Here is a 19,993-nt window from a genome sequence, read left to right as displayed (position 1 = left end):
CGTCTGAAGTAAGCATTGTTCTAATGTTGCCCTGGACCAAGCATTTACGGGCTGATAATGACTTCGTTGACCCAATTTTGCTCGCTGGTGAACTTTTGTGCGTTGGTGTCTCACTCGCTCCAACACTCTTAGTGTGCCTCACATTGGGTGTGCTGCTGACAGGGGTACTGGGTGTAAGGGAAGTGTTTGACACGTCTTCTTCCTGCTCGTCAACATCAGATGAAACATCAACGTCTCCTTGATTTTGGCCTTTCTTGATCGCAGCTAGGTGCGCAAACCATTTGACAGCGTGCTTTCTCTCAAGATGACCACTCTGGCCGCCGGTACCATAGTTGGTACCTGACTTACCACGACTAACTGCAAGCTTACAAAGGGTACAAATGGCAAACTTTGGATTTTTAAGACAAACAGTAAAGAAGTCCCAAACTGGGGACTTGAAGTGTCTGTGGGACCTGGAGGAGGCGGCGATACTGGTGGTGGTGGTCATGAAGCTAATGCCAGATGAAGTGGAGGATCTGGATTGCCCAACTTTTGTACGTTTTCCACTTTCACCGCCACTAATTAAGGTCGAGGTTGACGGAGGTCTCTTCTTGCCAGAAAGAAATATGGAAGCGGGACGAGTTGGTGTACTACTTAACTCCAATGATTGTGGTGTTTCCACTGCCTCCTCATCGACAACATCATCATCATCATCATCACGCGCAGCAGCTCTTCGGGCTAGGGTCAAAATGTCTGTTTGCTGCATGCCCGCTGGGGCTGCAGTGACCTTTATGATGACTGGGTCGTCGTTGGCAGAGTCTTCATCAGCAGCAGTATCCGCCACTTCTTGTTGAGCCTCATCACACTCCATAAGTCTGAGACTTTGGACGAGCTTCCTTTTACGCTTAAGTACCTTTGTTGGATCATGGTGTGCCTCACTCTCAGACGGCTGTGGTGCTGGTTCCCAAGTTTGATCCGTATCATCAGAAGGAGGTGTGCTTGAAGAGGATGTAGACACCACCCTTGATCTCTTCCTTGCTAGGGTTGTGGAAGACAATGAAGGATCAGCAGGAGGAGTGGCTTCCTCAAATGATACCTCGCCTTGATTGTCGATTTCCTGATGTGCCCCTACTTCGGGAGGAACAACTATTGTGGGCACTTGTGACCCTCCATGCACCTCTGCTTGCGCATCTCCTTGCGCTGCCTCTCCTTCCACATGTACTTGGGCTTGTACTTGCACATGTGATTGTTGTTGCGGCTGTGGTTGTTCAACACTCGTCAGATGAGCTACAACAACCTGTGTTGATTGAGGGACATTGCTGCTGCTTTCTTGCGATGAGCCAACATCACTGGTCGATGGTGATTGAACAACTATACTGGCTGCCTCTGCAGCACTCAAGGGCTTGGACTTAAGTTGGCGTGGTGGTGGTGGTGGCACTGAGCCCAATGGAGCGGGGGGGGGTGCTGCCAGCTTGGTCCCCAGCAGATCCCGCTGCTGCTGCTGCAGGCATACTTTTTTTTTTACTCCCAAAAAAAGGGGCGGGCGGCACACCAGTCTCCTTGGTAACTTGCTTCTTCTGCTCCTTACTGGCACCTTTCTTGCTAGAGGAGCTACGGGTTACTTTTTTTGGGGCCATCCTCTTCAGAGCAGGTCAGCAGGCAGCAGTTGCACGAGTTGCAGAGGGTTCTGTGTCCAGACGTGACGTCGCGTGACGTTATGCTGCACACACCGCTGCAGGACTTCTTCCTGGCACTGGTGGTTCTCTTGAGTCTTCTTGTGCACCTAAAAGCAATGGAAGACAGAGGAACATCAGTTCAGTTATACACCCCAAAAATTCGACAAAACACAGAAAAATGAGCACAATCCCATGCCATCCTTGATGTTTACATTGAAGACACCCCACAGAAAGACTACGGACATGCAAGTATGCAACACTCACTACCCCTGGGCATAATGGATGAAAAGTAGGCAAAATAAGTGCAGGCCTCAGACACTGCCTCTCCTCAAAATGGCCCCTTACACCCCAGGCACATGTTGCCTGTACCAGCCAGCACTCAAGATGGCCACCACCACCACCCACATGGCCAGTCCACATCAACAGTACACCCCCAAAAAACAGAAAAACAGCCAGAAATCACCACAATCCAACGCCATCCATGATGTTTACATTAAAGAGAGTGAGACCACACCACAGGCACACTCAGTCCATGCACCACCCACCACCCCTGGGCAAAAGGCCACACCAGCAGCCCCCCAAAAACGACAAAAAACAATAAAATAAGCCCAATCCCAGCCCATCCATGGCCTCAATTATGTTTAAATTCAAGAAGACACCCCACAGAAAGACTAGGCCCATGCAACACTCACCACCCCTGGGCAAAGGGCCCCACCAGCAGGCCCAAAAAACGACAAAAAACAATAAAATCAGCACAATCCCAGCCCATCCATGGCCTCAATGGTGTTTAAATTCAAGAAGACACCCCTCAGAAACACTAGGCCCATGCAACACTCACTACCCCTGGGCATAATGGATGAAAAGTAGGCAAAATAAGTGCAGGCCTCAGACACTGCCTCTCCTCAAAATGGCCCCTTACACCCCAGGCACATGTTGCCTGCCTGTACCAGCCAGCACTCAAGATGGCCACCACCACCACCCACATGGCCAGTCCACATCAACAGTACACCCCCAAAAAACAGAAAAACAGCCAGAAATCACCACAATCCAACGCCATCCATGATGTTTACATTAAAGAGAGTGAGACCACACCACAGGCACACTCAGTCCATGCACCACCCACCACCCCTGGGCAAAAGGCCACACCAGCAGCCCCCCAAAAACGACAAAAAACAATAAAATAAGCCCAATCCCAGCCCATCCATGGCCTCAATTATGTTTAAATTCAAGAAGACACCCCACAGAAAGACTAGGCCCATGCAACACTCACCACCCCTGGGCAAAGGGCCCCACCAGCAGGCCCAAAAAAACGACAAAAAACAATAAAATCAGCACAATCCCAGCCCATCCATGGCCTCAATGGTGTTTAAATTCAAGAAGACACCCCTCAGAAACACTAGGCCCATGCAACACTCACTACCCCTGGGCATAATGGATGAAAAGTAGGCAAAATAAGTGCAGGCCTCAGACACTGCCTCTCCTCAAAATGGCCCCTTCTTACACCCCAAGCACATGTTGCCTGTAGCAGCCAGCACTCAAGATGGCCACCACCACCACCCACATGACCAGTCCACATCAACAGTACACCCCCAAAAAACAGAAAAACAGCCAGAAATCACCACAATCCAATGCCATCCATGATGTTTACATTAAAGAGAGTGAGACCACACCACAGGCACACTCAGTCCATGCACCACCCACCACCCCTGGGCAAAAGGCCACACCAGCAGCCCCCCAAAAACGACAAAAAACAATAAAATAAGCACAATCCCAGCCCATCCATGGCCTCTATTATGTTTAAATTCAAGAAGACACCCCACAGAAAGACTAGGCCCATGCAACACTCACCACCCCTGGGCAAAGGGCCCCACCAGCAGGCCCAAAAAAACGACAAAAAACAATAAAATCAGCACAATCCCAGCCCATCCATGGCCTCAATGGTGTTTAAATTCAAGAAGACACCCCTCAGAAACACTAGGCCCATGCAACACTCACTACCCCTGGGCATAATGGATGAAAAGTAGGCAAAATAAGTGCAGGCCTCAGACACTGCCTCTCCTCAAAATGGCCCCTTCTTACACCCCAAGCACATGTTGCCTGTAGCAGCCAGCACTCAAGATGGCCACCACCACCACCCACATGACCAGTCCACATCAACAGTACACCCCCAAAAAACAGAAAAACAGCCAGAAATCACCACAATCCAATGCCATCCATGATGTTTACATTAAAGAGAGTGAGACCACACCACAGGCACACTCAGTCCATGCACCACCCACCACCCCTGGGCAAAAGGCCACACCAGCAGCCCCCCAAAAACGACAAAAAACAATAAAATAAGCACAATCCCAGCCAATCCATGACATGAATTATGTTTAAATTCAAGAAGACACCCCACAGAAAGACTAGGCCCATGCAACACTCACCACCCCTGGGCAAAGGGCCCCACCAGCAGTCCCAAAAAAAGGACAAAAATCAGCACAATCCCAGCCCATCCATGGCCTAAATGGTGTTTAAATTCAACAAAACAGTTGTATCATGCACCCCTAACCAACCCTGGTCCTACTGGATACTGTGGCTACCCACAATATAATTTATTTAATGTTCTGAAAAAGTTCCAAAATTTTACTTGCAGCAACTGTAATGCCCCAAACAAACTTACTTGTGAAAGTTGATTTCTAATCCAAAAGTGATCCAAAGACAGTCAAAAAGGCCTCAAATCCAAATATCCAGCAGCACCCACAAAAAGTAATCCTTCCAGCTCCAGATCCAAATGAAAGTGACCAGGAGATGGACAAAGCACTGGGAGGAGCCTGCTGGACAGGAACAGGAAGTTGGAGACTGTGGGGCACTTCCTTCCTCCCCCCCCCCAAAATGGACTCCTTGCAAAAAAAAAAGGCCATGCAAATGTCAACCGGAGGAGTGATTCTGATAAAAATCATAATTTTCTGAAGGTTTATCCTGTTTGCTGGTGATTTTCTTGTGCGAAATTGCAAAATCTCTATTTCGCAAGTGCGAGATTGTTCCTTTCCGCCGCAACTACGTGTTCGCAATTGCGAACTCTCGCGAGGTGTGCTGTGCAAGGTGGCAAGCCGCGAGTACGTATTCGCGGGCGACAAACTCCCGCGGGAACACGCAGCAAGATCTAAAATGGCGCGTCACTCGCAAAGAAAAACAACTCGGCAAACGCTAAAATGACGGAAAGTGAACGCCGTGCACCACGCCGCGCGCCGCAACCAAGCAAAAAATCCGCCGCGAGCGGATTCACGGATTTTCGACAAATTCGCGAGCGTTCGCGGATTGCGGATTTGCCGAAAATCCGAAAAATCCGCGAGCGGAGCGGATTTTACGCCCATGCTTAATAACAACAGGCCCCTACCCTCCGAGGGACGAGGCTTGGTAGGAAAAAGTCTAAAAAATCGATGGCCCAGGAATGAAGCATGAACAGAGTCAGCATCATCCCAAGATCTGTTACTGGGAGGACAACTTTTCCACTGGATTAGGAATTATAAAAGGTTTAAAAAAAAGTGAGAGTTACAGATTTCCCGGACCTCGTTCTCCGGAACATTACTAACGAAAACTGCAGGAGGTCTGGAAAAAACCCCGTTCATAGGGATCGGTAATATAGGTTTTCAGTTGTGAGACATGGAATACAGGATGCACCTTCCAGGAACGATGCAGCTGTAATTGGAAACACACAGGATTCACTATTTGGAAAATCCTAAAAGGGCCATAAAAGCGTGTTTTTAATTTATTAGGGGACAGGTGATGTAGCAAATATTTGGAGGAGAGCCAACCTTAATCATTCAAGTGATATGAGGGAAATTGGCATCAAAGGATGTCAGCGAACTGTTTCATTTTCTTTTTGGTTTCTTGTAAATTAGCATGTATTTGTCACCTAACTGCTCAGAGATGGCAGGTAAAAGAGGTGGCTGCTGGAACAAAAATGGAATCCTATAAGGTAAAAGGAAAGGCTCTCAGATGGTAGCCATAAGGACAGAAAATGGGATAGCCTTGGATGCACTATGAACAGCATTATTATTGGAGAATTCTGCAAAAGTCAAGTAAGTAGTCTAATCCCTTTGGGTAGCATTTCAAAAACAACGGAGATATTGTTCCAAGATTTGGTTAAGGCATTTGGTTTGAACATTGGTCTGGAGATGGAATCCAAAAGAGATGGCTGTATCTATGAGAAGAGACTTGAAGAAGCGTCTCCAGAATTGAGATATATATTGAGGATCACGGTTGGATATAATGACCTGTGGAAGACCATGTAGAGGAAAGATCTCATGTATGAAGATCCTACCCAACTATTTGCAGTGGGTTGTATTTTCAGGGCGGTAAAATGTGCCATCTTCGAAAAGGAGTCAACTCTCACCATAATGATTTGATGTCCTGCAGTTGAAGGCAATGAAGAGATAACATCTGCGGATATGGTATGCCATGGTGCTGGAGGAACAGGTGAATGATGAAGTAACCCCATAGGTTTAGGGATTTAATTTGGGCATATATCGGGCAAGCGAATACATAGTTTTTGTCATCCTCTCATATGGATGGCCACCAAAAGGATTGGAGTATTAGTTCTAGAGTATTCTTTAAACCATGATGGTCAGCAATGAGAGAGTCATGGCACACTTGTAAGGCTTCTACTTGAACTTTTGTTGTAGGTAGGAATAACGCTTTTTCTTTATATTAATGTTTGTCATGTTGTTGGAGTTGATTGTTCACCTTCTTCCATTCTTCTGTAGTTACAGTTGCGTAGGCCAGACCAAACCCTATCTAAAAACGAGTAAACAGTCCCAATAATGCGCTGTAGCTTTATAATGTGTTGTTGTCGAATAGTTGGACTTTTAGGAAATCTGTGTGGGCATCCAAGGAACCAGGTATATAAGTAAAGATGAAGTCGCATTGGCTAAAAATGTAGGTCCATTGAGCTTGGTGGTTGTTCTGGCATTGAATACTGCAAAGACATTGTAGATTTCTGTGATCTATCCCGACTTCAAATTGCTCCTTGATACCCATTAGAAATTGTCTCCATTCACGACAAGCTAATTTCATTGCTAGTAAATCTCGTTCGAGAACTGCGTAATTCCTCTCCAATTCTGACAGCACAAGGGAGAGATAAAATGCTGGGTGTTCAAGCCCATTGTCCCCTTTTGTTTTGGAGAAGAACAGCACCCACTGCCCTATCTGAGGTGTCATTTTCTACAATAAATTTCTTGGTCGTGTCTGAATGACGCAGAATTTGTGCCTCAGTGAAAGCCTTTTTTAGGGTCTTCTCTGCAGCTTCAGTCCATTTAAATCCTTGCCGAAGATTCTCCTTTTTCACTGTTTGAGAAATGTAACTTGTTTGATAGGCAAAATTATCAATGAACTGGTGATAAAAATGTGTTATTTACAGAAAACATTGGGTTTCTTAGATGGTTGGTGGAGACGGCCAAGCCATGATGTCCTTCATTTTCTGTGGATCCATGGCAATTCCTTTCTTGTTGATTTGATAACCCACATATTCAACTTCTGGTTGGTCATATTCACATTTCTCTGGTTTTCAAAACCAACTATTTTGTCTTAATCTTTCTAGAACTTGAATGGGTGCGTATGACGATTATCTGGTTTAGTAGAATAAACAAGAATGTTGTCTAGCTATATCATGACAATTTGGTTAAAAAAAAATCTGCGAATATACTGCCCATGAATCTTTGAAAGATGCAGGGGAGCATTTGTCAGCCCAAAGGGCATGATCCTATACTAAGAATTACCTGGGGGAGTTCTAAAAGCGGTCTTCCGCTTATCTCCTTCTTTGACTTGAAGGAGATGATACGCTCCATGAAGATCTCATATAGTGAATACATGTGCCCCTCTTACGGATACTAAAATATCCTTAATTAAAGGCAATGGATAACGATCCTTGAACGTTATCTTGTTTAATCCTCTGAAGTCAATACACGGTCGGAGATGTTTAGTCTCTTTTTGGGATGAAGAAAAGTGGTGTCCTGGCTAGTGGTGATGACTGTGTAATCAAACCACTTTGTAGATTTTCTTCGAGATACTGCTTCAGTGTCTCCTTTTCTGATTCGGTGACAGAATATACTCTTCCAAAAGATACTGTTGCCCCAGGTTCAAGAGGAATGGCATAGTCCAGCTGTCTGTGAGGAGGATGTGTCAAGGTTTTTGGTTTCTGAAATACGTCAGCATACTTCTGATAATGATTAGGAACTCCTTCTACAATATATATGGATATACACTCACTTTCTTTCACTATCAGCATTTCCTTTGGTTACCAATATTCCTCTGTTACGTAACAGAATTATTGACTGAAATGTGAGGACAAGGAAACCACCTGGTTTCCCAATTGATGTAAGGATTATGCCTAATCAGCCAAGGCTAGAGGTGATGACTGTTTAATCAAACCACTTTGTAGATTTTCTTCAAGATACTGCTTCAGTGTTTCCTTTACTGATTTGGTGACAGAATATACTCTTCCAAAAGATACTGTTGCCCCAGGTTCAAGAGGAATGGCATAGTCCAGCTGTCTGTGAGGAGAATGTGTCAAGGTTTTTGGTTTCTGAAATGCGTCAGCATACTTCTGATAATGATTAGGAACTCCTTCTACAATATATATGGATATATACTCACTTTCGTCACTATCAGCATTTCCTTTGGTTACCAATATTCCTCTGCTACGTAACAGAATTATTGACTGAAATGGGAGGACAAGGAAACCACCTGGTTTCCCAATTGATGTAAGGATTATGCCTAATCAGCCAAGGGATCTCCAATATCATTACATGATTAAGAGAAACTAGGATCATAGCTCATAGGACAGGTATTCCTGATGCCTTCCAAAGGTCAGCCATAATGATGGTGTTCTTTGATGGGACTGGAGACTAGTGGGGTTCCATCCACACTATGCACCTGTTCCAGTGTTTCCTTGTGAACACAGGGTATTTGTTTTTCAGTAGCACAATTCTTGTCTAAATATAGTCCACTGGCACCACAGTCCAACAAATCTAAAACTCTTCCCTCTACCATTGGGCAATCCTAGCAGCAAGGGTAAGAGAAAACGAGAATGAGATGTTTCTTTTGAAGACCAGATTGACGGTATACCAGACCATCCCACCCTCTTCCTTCCTACAGAGGGCGGGATTTGGCTTTTCCCAGGGGCTTTCATGGAGGAATAGGACAGCTAGGAATCAGTTGACTACAGGAACCACAATATAGGCATAGTCTTTGTTTCACTTCTGTGAGCACGTTCGGCGTCAGACAAGTGCCTTTGAGCGAATCCTGTCTGCATGGGTTCTTCTTCCATAGAACAGAGAGGTGTTAGGTAAGGATGAATCTGTTTTGCGAGATACGGAACGTACAGTTCTCATATACTGTTGGATACAAGCCTTTAGATTTTCTGACCGACGTTTGTTGAGATGGTACGCCACAGATAAGGACAAGTCCATCAGGCCCTCCATGGTATCAGTTTGAGGTAAATCTACCAGTTCATCTTTGATTTCTTCATAAAGACCTCAGCAAAAGAGGGTAATCAAGGTGTGTGCCACCCAAGCGGTTTCTGCGGCTAGCTCTCTCAGGCAAGTTATATATTGTAAAACGTCTTGGTGTCCTTGCTGGATGTCGCACAGAGCTTCTTCTGCCGAGGATTCCAGACCCGGTCTTTCAACATTTTGTGTAAAAGCAGAGACAAAGGCAGTATAATTAGATAAACATGTATGTTCTGTTCCTACTAAAGGAGTCACCCAAACCAATGCAGGATCTAATTTCCATAGGAAGCTTTTTTGTCTTGCTAAAAACTTTGGCGCAGTTTGACGAATCTTCACAACATTTAAAACTAGTTTGCCACTTACTTCAGCTCCTGTCTGAAAAGTTTGCGGGTGATTTGTCAAGCGGGGGCCAGAAATAAGGGGGGCCCAAAATGCGTTTTCCCCATTTAATTTCCCACAGGAAATATAGGCATGACTACAGCCTGAAACGCTAAATGGAATTACACCAAATTTGGCAGAAAGCTAGATCTTGGTCTAGAAAGAGTGCTTTTTGTAATTGTAATTTGGTGTACATCTGTTAAGTAGTTTTTTGAGTCATCAAAGAAAAACTATTTATGTATATCTAGAGATGCTGATCCATTGCAAATCTACTGTGGTGGATCAGGGGATCCATGCACCAACAAGAATGCCGTAATTGGCTGGCTGCAACCTGAAAGAAAAGCTTTGACCACCATTTTGTCAATCAGGACAGGGTTCTTGGGGAGGGGTGGTGGGAACAAATTGTATATATGATAAAAAAGGGTCAGGCTAGATGTATCCTGACCCCATGGGCGGATGCAGGGGGCCGTGAGGCACCCTTCATTGGAAGAAATTATCCATAAACCTTTTTGGGGGGTGTAAGGCTCCATGGATTCACTGTGGTGCTTAGCGCTGACCCCTTGTGAATCTGTGGTGAATTCGCAGATCCAGATCCCAAATACAAAAAAATACACACACTCACACACTCTATCACCTTCTTACACACCTGCACAACCACACAACCACTGACACTCCCACTCACACATCCATACAGCCACTCACACACTCACCCAGAAATGCACAACACAACTCACACACCCTCTCAGAGACCCAGGGAACCACTCACACACCCACTCACAGACCCACACAGGCACTCACACACTCACTCCCACACCCACGTACACACTCACAAAACCTTGCAAGTAATAGTTACCTTAGGGCACGAGTTACAGTTACTTGAGATAACTATAACTGCTGAATTTCCATGGTTTTGTATCTATAAAATCTGAACCTAACTATAATGTCTCTGGAACCTTTGTTTTTTAGTGACTTTCTAATGTTTTTTAATTCTATTTCTAAATTAAAACGTCCCAATAACCTTTTTCTTTTTTTCTGTGAATTTCTATGTTTTTTAATGCTATTTACATATGTGTGTGTGTGTGTGTGTGTGTGTGTGTGTGTGTATATATATACAGACACAAAAAAAACATAGCAAACATTAACAATTCGATTAGAAAAATGTATTAATTATTTAGACAATAAATTACATTTTACACATTTTAACCTCCAAAACACATTTATTAAAAATATTATAATCAGTAGGGAAAGTGTAGAAGTTCGGAGGGGTAACAGTTACTATTACCACTCCAGGCAGTGTAAAAGTAGGGAAAGTTTTGGACTTTGGGGGGTTATATTTACTATTCTTACTCTAGTCTGTGCAATAGTAGGGAAGTGTTGGACTTTGGATGGGTTACATTTAGTATTACAATTTCAGTCTATGCAGCAGTAGGAAACGCGTTGGGCTTCGGAGGGGGTAAGATTTACTATTCCCACTCCAGTCTGTGCAACAGTAGAGAAACATTTGGACTTTGGAGGGCACAATTTTGGCAATTCCCACTCCAATCTGTGCAGCAGTAGGGAAAGCATTGGTCTTTAGAGGGGTAAGATTTACTATTCCGACTCCAATCTGTGCTACAGTGGGGGAAGTGTTGGACTTCAGAGGGGTTACATTTACTATACCCACTCCAATCCATGCAAAAGTAGGGAAAGCGTTGGACTTTGACAGGATAAGATTTACTATTCCCACTCCAGTCCGTGCAAGAGTAGGCAAAACAGTGCACTTCGGAGGGATTACATTTACTAATCCCACTCCAGTCTGAGCAACAGTAGTGAAAGCACTTCACTTCAAACACATTACATATTTCAATAGCCCTATTCATTTATAAAAAAATATACATCTGTTAATACAAACATTATTAATTAACATAACATTTTTATGTATAAAACATTTTTAAAAAACGGTTGATCAATTTACATAATTAATATACAATTTAATAACAAATTGTCAATTAAAAATAAATGTTACTTAATTTCCGACCCTATGCACCTACAAACATAGCATCCCACATCTAAATAATGAACAATTAATAATTGTCAATTAATTATTGCCTAATATACTTCTCATTCTTTATCTCTACAAACCAAGCAGTCCACACCTAAAATATAACTAAAATATATCATTATGACACAATGTACACACTAATTAATCAATTACAATATTAATAAAAAATTATAACTAATTATAACTAACTATTACTTCATTAGCTTCCCACCCGATACCCCTACAAACCTAGAAACCTGTACCTAAAATAAAACTTAAATAAATAAGTATTACACAATGTACATTATTAATATCAATCATATCATTAATTAAAAATGATTGATTACTAAATAATTAACTTCCCACTGCATCCTCCTACAAACCCAACAACCTGATATGACACTATAAATTACTATTAGCAATTTAATTGAATATCTTAATCACTTAAAATTACAAACTATATTTAGAAAAATCATAATTATTCAATCAATAATAAGACATAAAATTAATGTATAAACTAGAACACATTAAAATTATATAAAATAATCATTTTTATAACTATATTATTGAAAGCGATAATCTTAATGATATTACATAACTAAAAAAATATATTCTTGAAAACGATATTTCTGCACAGCATTATTTTTGTTTCACAGTATTTTATTCCTCATATTTCTGTCTCCTCATCTGTCATAAAAAAAACTAGATATTTTGACCAAATACCCATGGTATATATTGATTACTTTCTAGATCTTTTTTTCTAATGGTGTCAATGAAGGCTACCGTTATCTGTAGATAGGGCCAGTAAATCCAATAAAATGCTACTGTTGCTTAAGGAAACATCCTCTGATGTGCCGAGGACGAGTTCATCTCTACCACTACTGGACAACTCCAACAGCCTGATTCTGAATCTATATGTATGAGAAAGCGTGTCAGTGGCCCAGATCATGTGTTTAAAACAGTGTCCAGTTTCTGACTTTGTTTTGTTGTTCCGGCATCTCCACTGATTTAATTTTCTCTTTTCACAGAACCTTTCTCCACATGTAAAAGAGCTTATAATTGGTCTGAGAATTTCTCTATTTGCTAATTAGGTAACTACATTGCCCAAAATACCTCACTGTTGTTGCTGACTTTCCCTATATGATACTTTTTGCACTCTGAATATCTACAGGAGATAGCATGGGATTAATCTAATATAGCTGTCCCGACTATCTAGACTTTCCATTGTCTTACCTCAAAAAAAAACCATCACAGACTTTTATGGACCAGATGTACGAAACATTTTAACAGCTACAAATGCTTCACTTCAGCATTTGTGACCGGTAAAATGCTGTTTACTATGTACAAAACCCATTTTAGAAGCAAGAAAAAGTTTTATGTCTCCTAAAATGGGATTATGAATGGATACGGAGTCAGTATCCGGAGATGTCGTCTTGTAAGTGTCCCTTCTAATTATCAAATTGAAATTTATGTATCAATGTTTTACAAGCGAAATCCAGTTGCAAAACATTTACATTTTAAACACCAAATAGGGGTGGTAACACATTCACAAAAAGGAAGAAGGTGTCACTTTAGGACCCCTTCCGCTTCATGAATTTAAAAAAAGTTTTAAGAAGTAGGCAGTGGTCCCTGTCCATACTCATACAAAGGTAAACATATTTTGATATGCAGCCCTGTTTCATTTGAAAAAATGGGCTGCATTAAAAGAAAATAAATTACTTAGTTGGAATGCAATCACAGATTCGGTGGTTTGATGACTCAAAGAGGGCACCAAAATGGGGTGAATCGCAATTTGTGACCTAAATAAGGCCTTCAATTCTATCTTGTGTATTGTTGAGGTTGAAGCAGAAGAAACTAGCATAAAGTGCTTTTTCCTGATTTCACCTTTTCTCTATTCTGTTGTACAAAATATTACATCTACTAAACAATGGAAATGTGATCCAAAGTACAGTTTTTATCTCCTGCACAGTGTAAGAAATTAAGCTTTTGATTGAGATTAAGCCCTTCTCAAGCAACAACCACTACAGTCACTAAATTAACTTGTGCTTAACCCTCTGGTAGCTTGGCACAAAAGCAGTCAGGCACAACTTAGAGACATTGTTAAGTATTTATTTAGCACATAAACAGCAATACATTAAAGCCCAGCACTCAGACAAATAAAGAACTTTTTAATAAATAAAATGACACCGAAATGAATCAATTCCAATCAGTAGAACTGGAGTTATGAATTCTAAACGTTTTAAGTGAACATAGTGCCTAAAGGATCAAAGCACGAAACGCGGGTATCCGGTCATATGAGACCAAGGCAAAGTCAAAAGTTACAGCCAACAGCAAAGGAATGTGGTCCAACTACAAAAGGTGGTTCGGGCCCGGGCTTGGCTTACCTTCGTACTTAGAAGTTCGTTTAAAGAAACGTCCCTGAGAAGGTAAAGTTCACCCAGGCAAGTCAGCCAGCAGTGTCCAAGAAGGAGGTGCTATTGTTGAAGAGCCACAGTACAGGGTCATGGTGACGATTTCTATTTTCGGACTTTGTCACTTTTTGGAAGACGCAAATATCCAGCGGGATAAAGCTGCAGCCTGTAGCCAACGAGGGATCCAGGAGACAGTACACCGTCACTTTGAGCGCCCCCACCGAATAAGAGTTGCTGCCTCCTAGAAGAACATAATGGGAGAAACTCAGAGTCAGGCCAACTGGCCATGCACCGTGGGTGGATCATCAGGCAGGGGGTCCTCGTCTTCTGTAGGTTCTCAGGGGCTCTTTTTGTGAAAAAAAGTCAAAGTCCCATATTTTAGGTTGAGTGAGGAGCAGTACCCTAAACACCGCCACAAATGGTCCAGGAGTGGAAGGACACAACTTGGGAGGTCAGGACTCACTCTAGAACAGACCAGGTGGACGGCTCAAGTTCTTTTGAGCTTGTTATGTCCCTGTAGTTCACACCAGAGGTGATCCAACTAGCCCTTGGAATCACTCTGGAAGTCCTAGTTTCAAGCAGCAGGACAAGCCTCAAGCAGCAGGGCAGTCCTCTGGTATAATCAAGACAGTCCTCTGGAGTACAAGATTGTCCTTCTGAAGTCGTCCACAGGCCCAAGAGTGTACTGTAAAGTTGACCTGAGGGTCCAATATTTTCCCTGGTTTCCACTTTTGAAGTGGGGGAAATGTCTAGGCTACTCCAACATCTGGTTCCAGAAAGTTCCTCCCTTCCCCTGCCAATGCTGCTGGATGTCTAGGATGACAAAAGCTGGTGTTATGTTTCTATTGAACTGCAAGTAGGTCTGGGAGCATCTCCGTCCCCATCCATCCTGTCAGGCTGATACATCCTGCTCACACATAAACACTATGGTCTCACTGTCTGGGGAAAATGCAGAAAGCCTAACAGCAGGGTCATGTGATCCAGGCAAATAGCAACTGGCACCAAATGGTTAGGACAATAAAACGCCAACTTTTTGTGGCATTCTCAGAATTGTAACTTAAATCTGACTTTCTTATTGAAGAGGATTTTAAATTGCAATTAATTTGAGACCAAACATGACATTCCTACCTGTTGCCAATCAAACGTTGCCACTTATTAAATGTAATGGTGCAACTCAATGTTATCCTATTGGGAGATGGGCCTTACAGAAGGAAAAAACATATTGAGGAGTTGTTTAACTACCAAAACATGTAAAACTCATAGCGTCCCATCTTTTAAATACAATGCACCCTGCTCTGTGGGCTGTTAAGGGCCTACTTTACGTGTGTATTATATATTTTAAAAATGAAGGTTTTGGCCTGCCAAAAGGTTTAGTTTGCCAGGTTAGCAGTTTCAAGCTGCACTATAGCCTGCAAAGGGTTACTTCAATGGGTGGCACAATGAGTGCTGCAGACACACTAATACAATTTAATTTACTGGCCCTGGGTACATGCAGTACCATATACTAGGAACTTATAAGTAAATGAAATTTGCCAAAAGGATGTAAGCCAGTTTTACTACATTTAAAGGAGGGAGTACAAGCCCTGCACTTTAGCACTGGTTAGCAGAGGTAGAGTGCACAGAGTCCTACTGCCAACAAAAGCGAACTTTAGAAGACAGGAGGGGTGAAGTCAAAAGATTTGGGGATGACCCTGCAAGAAGGACCAAGTCCAACACACAGCCCTTTGCTTTTACTGCTGCAGTATTTGGTAATACATTGCTATTTCCTATCACTTGTGGTGTCCCCAGGTCTCCATACTGTCTCCTGTCATCAGCAATCTATAAATGGAGCTGCTTGATGTTCTGCTCACAGATAGCAGCATTAAGATTCACTAATATGTCAATGATACACAAATTTACTTGAAGACATCTAATACCTCAATCACTGCTTGCACTTTATCCTGGCCTAGCTGTCCAGCTCGTACCTAAAGCTCAGCCCAACCAAGATAAAACTTCTGCCAAGAACAATAAACAGGATAAAATACAAATCTGGCTCAATGACATTAACCTTGATGGGTTGGAACCGCAGCTTTTACCTTACTTGGATTTACCCTGGACACCAACCTCACCATCAAGGAACGCATTGCCAAAAAACAAAGAAGACCTAGTGCCAGCTCTTGCTTCTAAAATAAGTCAAACTGTTTATTCCAGAAAGTGCCTTCAGAAGTGCTGTTCAAGCTCTCATACTCTTGCATCTGGATGGTGGTAATTCCCAACTCCATGGCCACCCATATTTCATACTGGCACCTCTTAGGAGCATCATACACTCTGCACCACACCTCATCCAGGGCCTGGAGATGAAAGATCACCTCACAATTATCCTGATGGAACTCAGTCATTGGTTCTCTGTGCCGGCCCATACCGTCTTCAAAACCAGCTGCAACATTTACAAAGTTAGTACCCCTGATTATCTGTAGTAGATGTTGGCCAACCGGCAGCCAGGACAACATCAGACTGCAGGCTAAGAAGTGTGAAAAACAAAAAAGACAGCAGGTCTTTCACATCTTTGCACTAATGATCTGGAAAAACATTCTCATATGCATCAGGAACTCCCCAACACTCTTCCAAGTTAGGAAACATTTGAAGACTCAACACTTTAAATAACACTATTAAATAATGGATTAACCATCTACAGCTCAGCTTCCTCTCTGCTTACATGCTGACTTTGTGCTTGTGTTTGGCCATGTGTCTCCACTGCCTTTAGGCTAGGTTTGCACCATGGTAATACCATTTACATACATGCATACATAAATGTTACAGCATATATTGGTATTATCTCTGTGCCACAGTGTGAATAACAAATAAACTAGGTGAGCTTTATTTGTAATTCCCATTTTCTGTTTTAGGACCTGCTCTCATTGATGTTGGAGAAGCCATGAGAGAACTTTCAGACATCAAAGATTCTTTGGACATTGATGTGAAGCAAAACTTCATTGACCCACTTCAGAATCTCCATGACAAAGATTTGAAAGAAATACAGGTACATTTGCCTTTCTAATATATATTTTTTGAATTAGAGCTTTTTCCAGAAAATCATGTCTTCTTTCATCCACTTCAGGGTGTTTTGCTATACGCACAATTGTATATTTTGAAGTTGATATATTTGGTGGTGATCCACATTATCAAAAATGTCTGGAAGGTAAGGTAAAGCTTTAAAATATTGTCTTCAAATTATTGTATCAGTAATGGCAATGCTGTATTTCTAGGAAGACCGAATGGTAGTGAGTGCAATACAGTAAATGGTGCTGTATGTAAGGTGCAGTATATTGTGTGACATAGGTACCTGGAGTCCATGAGTTACTGGCTCATACTCTCAAGGCCTGAGTCACAACGGTGAACTTACACTTTTGCGTACATAAGTTTACAATTGTTTGGTATTCACAAAGGGATTTACGAGGAGTATCTTTATGAGTGCGGAGTTTCTGCACATAAAAATATAGGACAGTCCTGTCTTTTTATGCGCTGAGACTCCACACTTGTGAAGATACTCCTCCTAAAACTCTTCGTGAATACCAAACAATTGTAAACTTACACAAAAGTGTAAGTTTACCTTTGTAAATCAGGACCTCAGTCTTCAATCACTGGGTTGATTTAAAAGTTTAGTTTTTCAGAATTTCCTTGAAGAGCTATTATGGATAGATTTAGGGAGTTACAAAGTATGTTGTCCTATACTAAGAGTGGATATGACCGTACTACAAATAATATGGAATACTTTACATAACATCTTGGCTCAGCAAGAGCTGGCGGGTTTATTGTGATTGAATATCTTCCATGTCAGGCCAGATACCTTGCCTAGTTCTTCACTCACTGTAATTGGTCTACAAGGCAACCTGTGTCAATCATATTACAAAAATAGAATCATTCACATATTTTTTGCTCTGTTGGGAGTACAGTTGTAGCTAGTACCTTACAAATACTACATTTACTTGAGTCAAAGATTATACTCAGATTTCTAACTTTGTGTACTTGGGCCAGAACATTACCCATAGACACGGGCAGATAAAGTGCAACTATTCTATTCTTTGCTCCTACCAAATCATTTAGTGGTGCGTAAGATTTAGGCAACTTTTGATCATAGTTTAAGAGAAGTCTCTGAGTGTTGTCCAACTACATCTGAGACCGTTGGTGATATTAAATATATACTGAGGGCCTGATTTTGAGTTGATCTGTGTCTTCTGACCCATGAGTATGCTTACAGGTTGGAATTACAAGTTGGTATGTATTTAGCACATCCGATAATTATCAGATGAGTGAAATACCTCAACCTTTGTTACATTGCGGCAGATCAACCCTGCCGAAATTAAATGGGGGAAAAGCATATGGTATTTACAGTATCATGTACTTTGGTGTACTAAACACCAAAACCTGCATGTTATTCCCCACAAACTAATAATGGGGCTATTTCTCCTACTGGATAAATAACAAACCTGATTGTATTGTTTTCAACATAAAGATCAATCGGTGCACCAACACATCAATAGTATTACAATTACGAAGTTTGTGTCCAAAGTTTGCTCTTCAAGTTCTCTTTTTTATTGGAAAACCAAGTCAAGTTATAAGTAGACCAGCCAACGCGTTTTATCTAATACAATTGACTTCTTCAGGGCAAAAGCAAGTTCGCCTTAGAATAAGTGGTCAATTCTATCTCTGGTGATTATAGATGACTGGAAACCAGACAGATCAGTCACTCCGGTTGTAGTATATAAATAATAGTTGCAAGCAGCTGTGTCCTAGGATCAGATGCCAGGAATATGCAGTGCATCAAGAATAGGTGGAATGCCTGATCAAATGAATGGATGTGTGGGTGTGTGTGCCATAAAGCAGGTACAGATTAAAAGAAGTGACACAAGAGGTGGAACAGAAAGTAGCAAAAGCTCAGGGTGACAAAATGTAAAACAACTTGGGCCAATAGAGAAACAGAAAATGCAACAAGAATTATGCTAAAAAGAGAAGTAAAAATGTATGATATCGAATTAAAGTGAATTCAATAAGTGTTCCTATAAGCGTGTGGTGAGGGGGCATTTTAATGATGCTTGCGGTATTTATGTGTGTCTGCCTCTGTGTGGGTGGGCTGCACAGTGCCTATTGACATCCATTGAACTTTTGTCGAATGTGAAGAAGAGTTTATGTGTAGGTGTACATTGCGTAGAGTGTCGCATGTGTTTCAGGTCTGTTGGTAGACATCTGCCTTGACTTTCTATAGCTCATTTTAATTTGTTACGTACGTTGCGCAGCTGGTAGCTTGCTCAGCGTTCTAGACTGGTACACTACTGAAAGTAGAGGTTAGAGAATATCCTTTAGAAAGCATCTTGAAGGAAGACGAGGAGGCTTCTGGGCTTTAGGACAATATGTTATAAAAAACAAGGGAACCCAATTAGAATGGTCATGGACCTTGAGTATTGAAGAGTTTTAGACACATAAACACGTTTTTGTTGTATGTATACTTAGTTGGTTGTAGGACTGTGACCCACTTTGTTTTCTGTAAATACTTTAAATATTAAAACAATCCTGTCTGGCTGGACAGCTTGAAATATAGTTCTGTTTCCAAGTCTATATTCATCTCTCCTTGCTTCTATCGTCCTTGTTTAGGACAAGTGTGCCTTAGGACAATAGCAACACTGCAAATGACCATAGTTTATTTACTGCAAAAGCCTTAAATTAGGACCCTTGTTAGACCAGTAACAGCTGCTGCTCTTTGGGTGTGCTGATTAGCCAGTCTTGCACATCTGACAAAAAGTGCCTACTGATCCTGAGTAGGTACACTGAGAAGACAGGAAAAATTGTTGTCTCATTGTCAAAAATAAAAAAAAAGCCATTGGTTTTCAGACCTCACTGGAATTAGAGAAGTCTAGAGATCCCTCCCCAAATAATGTCTCACTGACTGGTTGGTTTTGGTGCACAAAAGTTTTGGAAGGCTAACCTTGGGCCTAAAGAATTGATATAGCTGGAAGATCTTAGATATTTAAGTGAGTGGCCATGCTGCAACATATTTTCTAGGCT

The 19,993-nt window shown here is 41.9% G+C and overlaps 1 protein-coding gene across 1 annotated transcript in view; it reads left to right on the top strand.

Annotated features, from left to right (window-relative positions):
* Window positions 1–19,993, top strand: part of SH3GL2 (SH3 domain containing GRB2 like 2, endophilin A1) — an 803,888-nt gene that overhangs the window by 681,654 nt on the left and 102,241 nt on the right. Inside the window, exon 5 of the mRNA XM_078675974.1 lies at window positions 16,840–16,973. Within this exon, the coding sequence (XP_078532100.1) occupies window positions 16,840–16,973 (134 nt within the window). The remainder of the gene's footprint in view (window positions 1–16,839; window positions 16,974–19,993) is intronic.

Source organism: Lissotriton helveticus, chromosome 2_1 (assembly GCF_964261635.1).
Source record: "Lissotriton helveticus chromosome 2_1, aLisHel1.1, whole genome shotgun sequence".
Taxonomy (NCBI): domain Eukaryota; kingdom Metazoa; phylum Chordata; class Amphibia; order Caudata; family Salamandridae; genus Lissotriton; species Lissotriton helveticus.
Note: the sequence above shows the minus strand (reverse complement) of the source record. Positions and strands in the feature narration are given on the sequence as shown.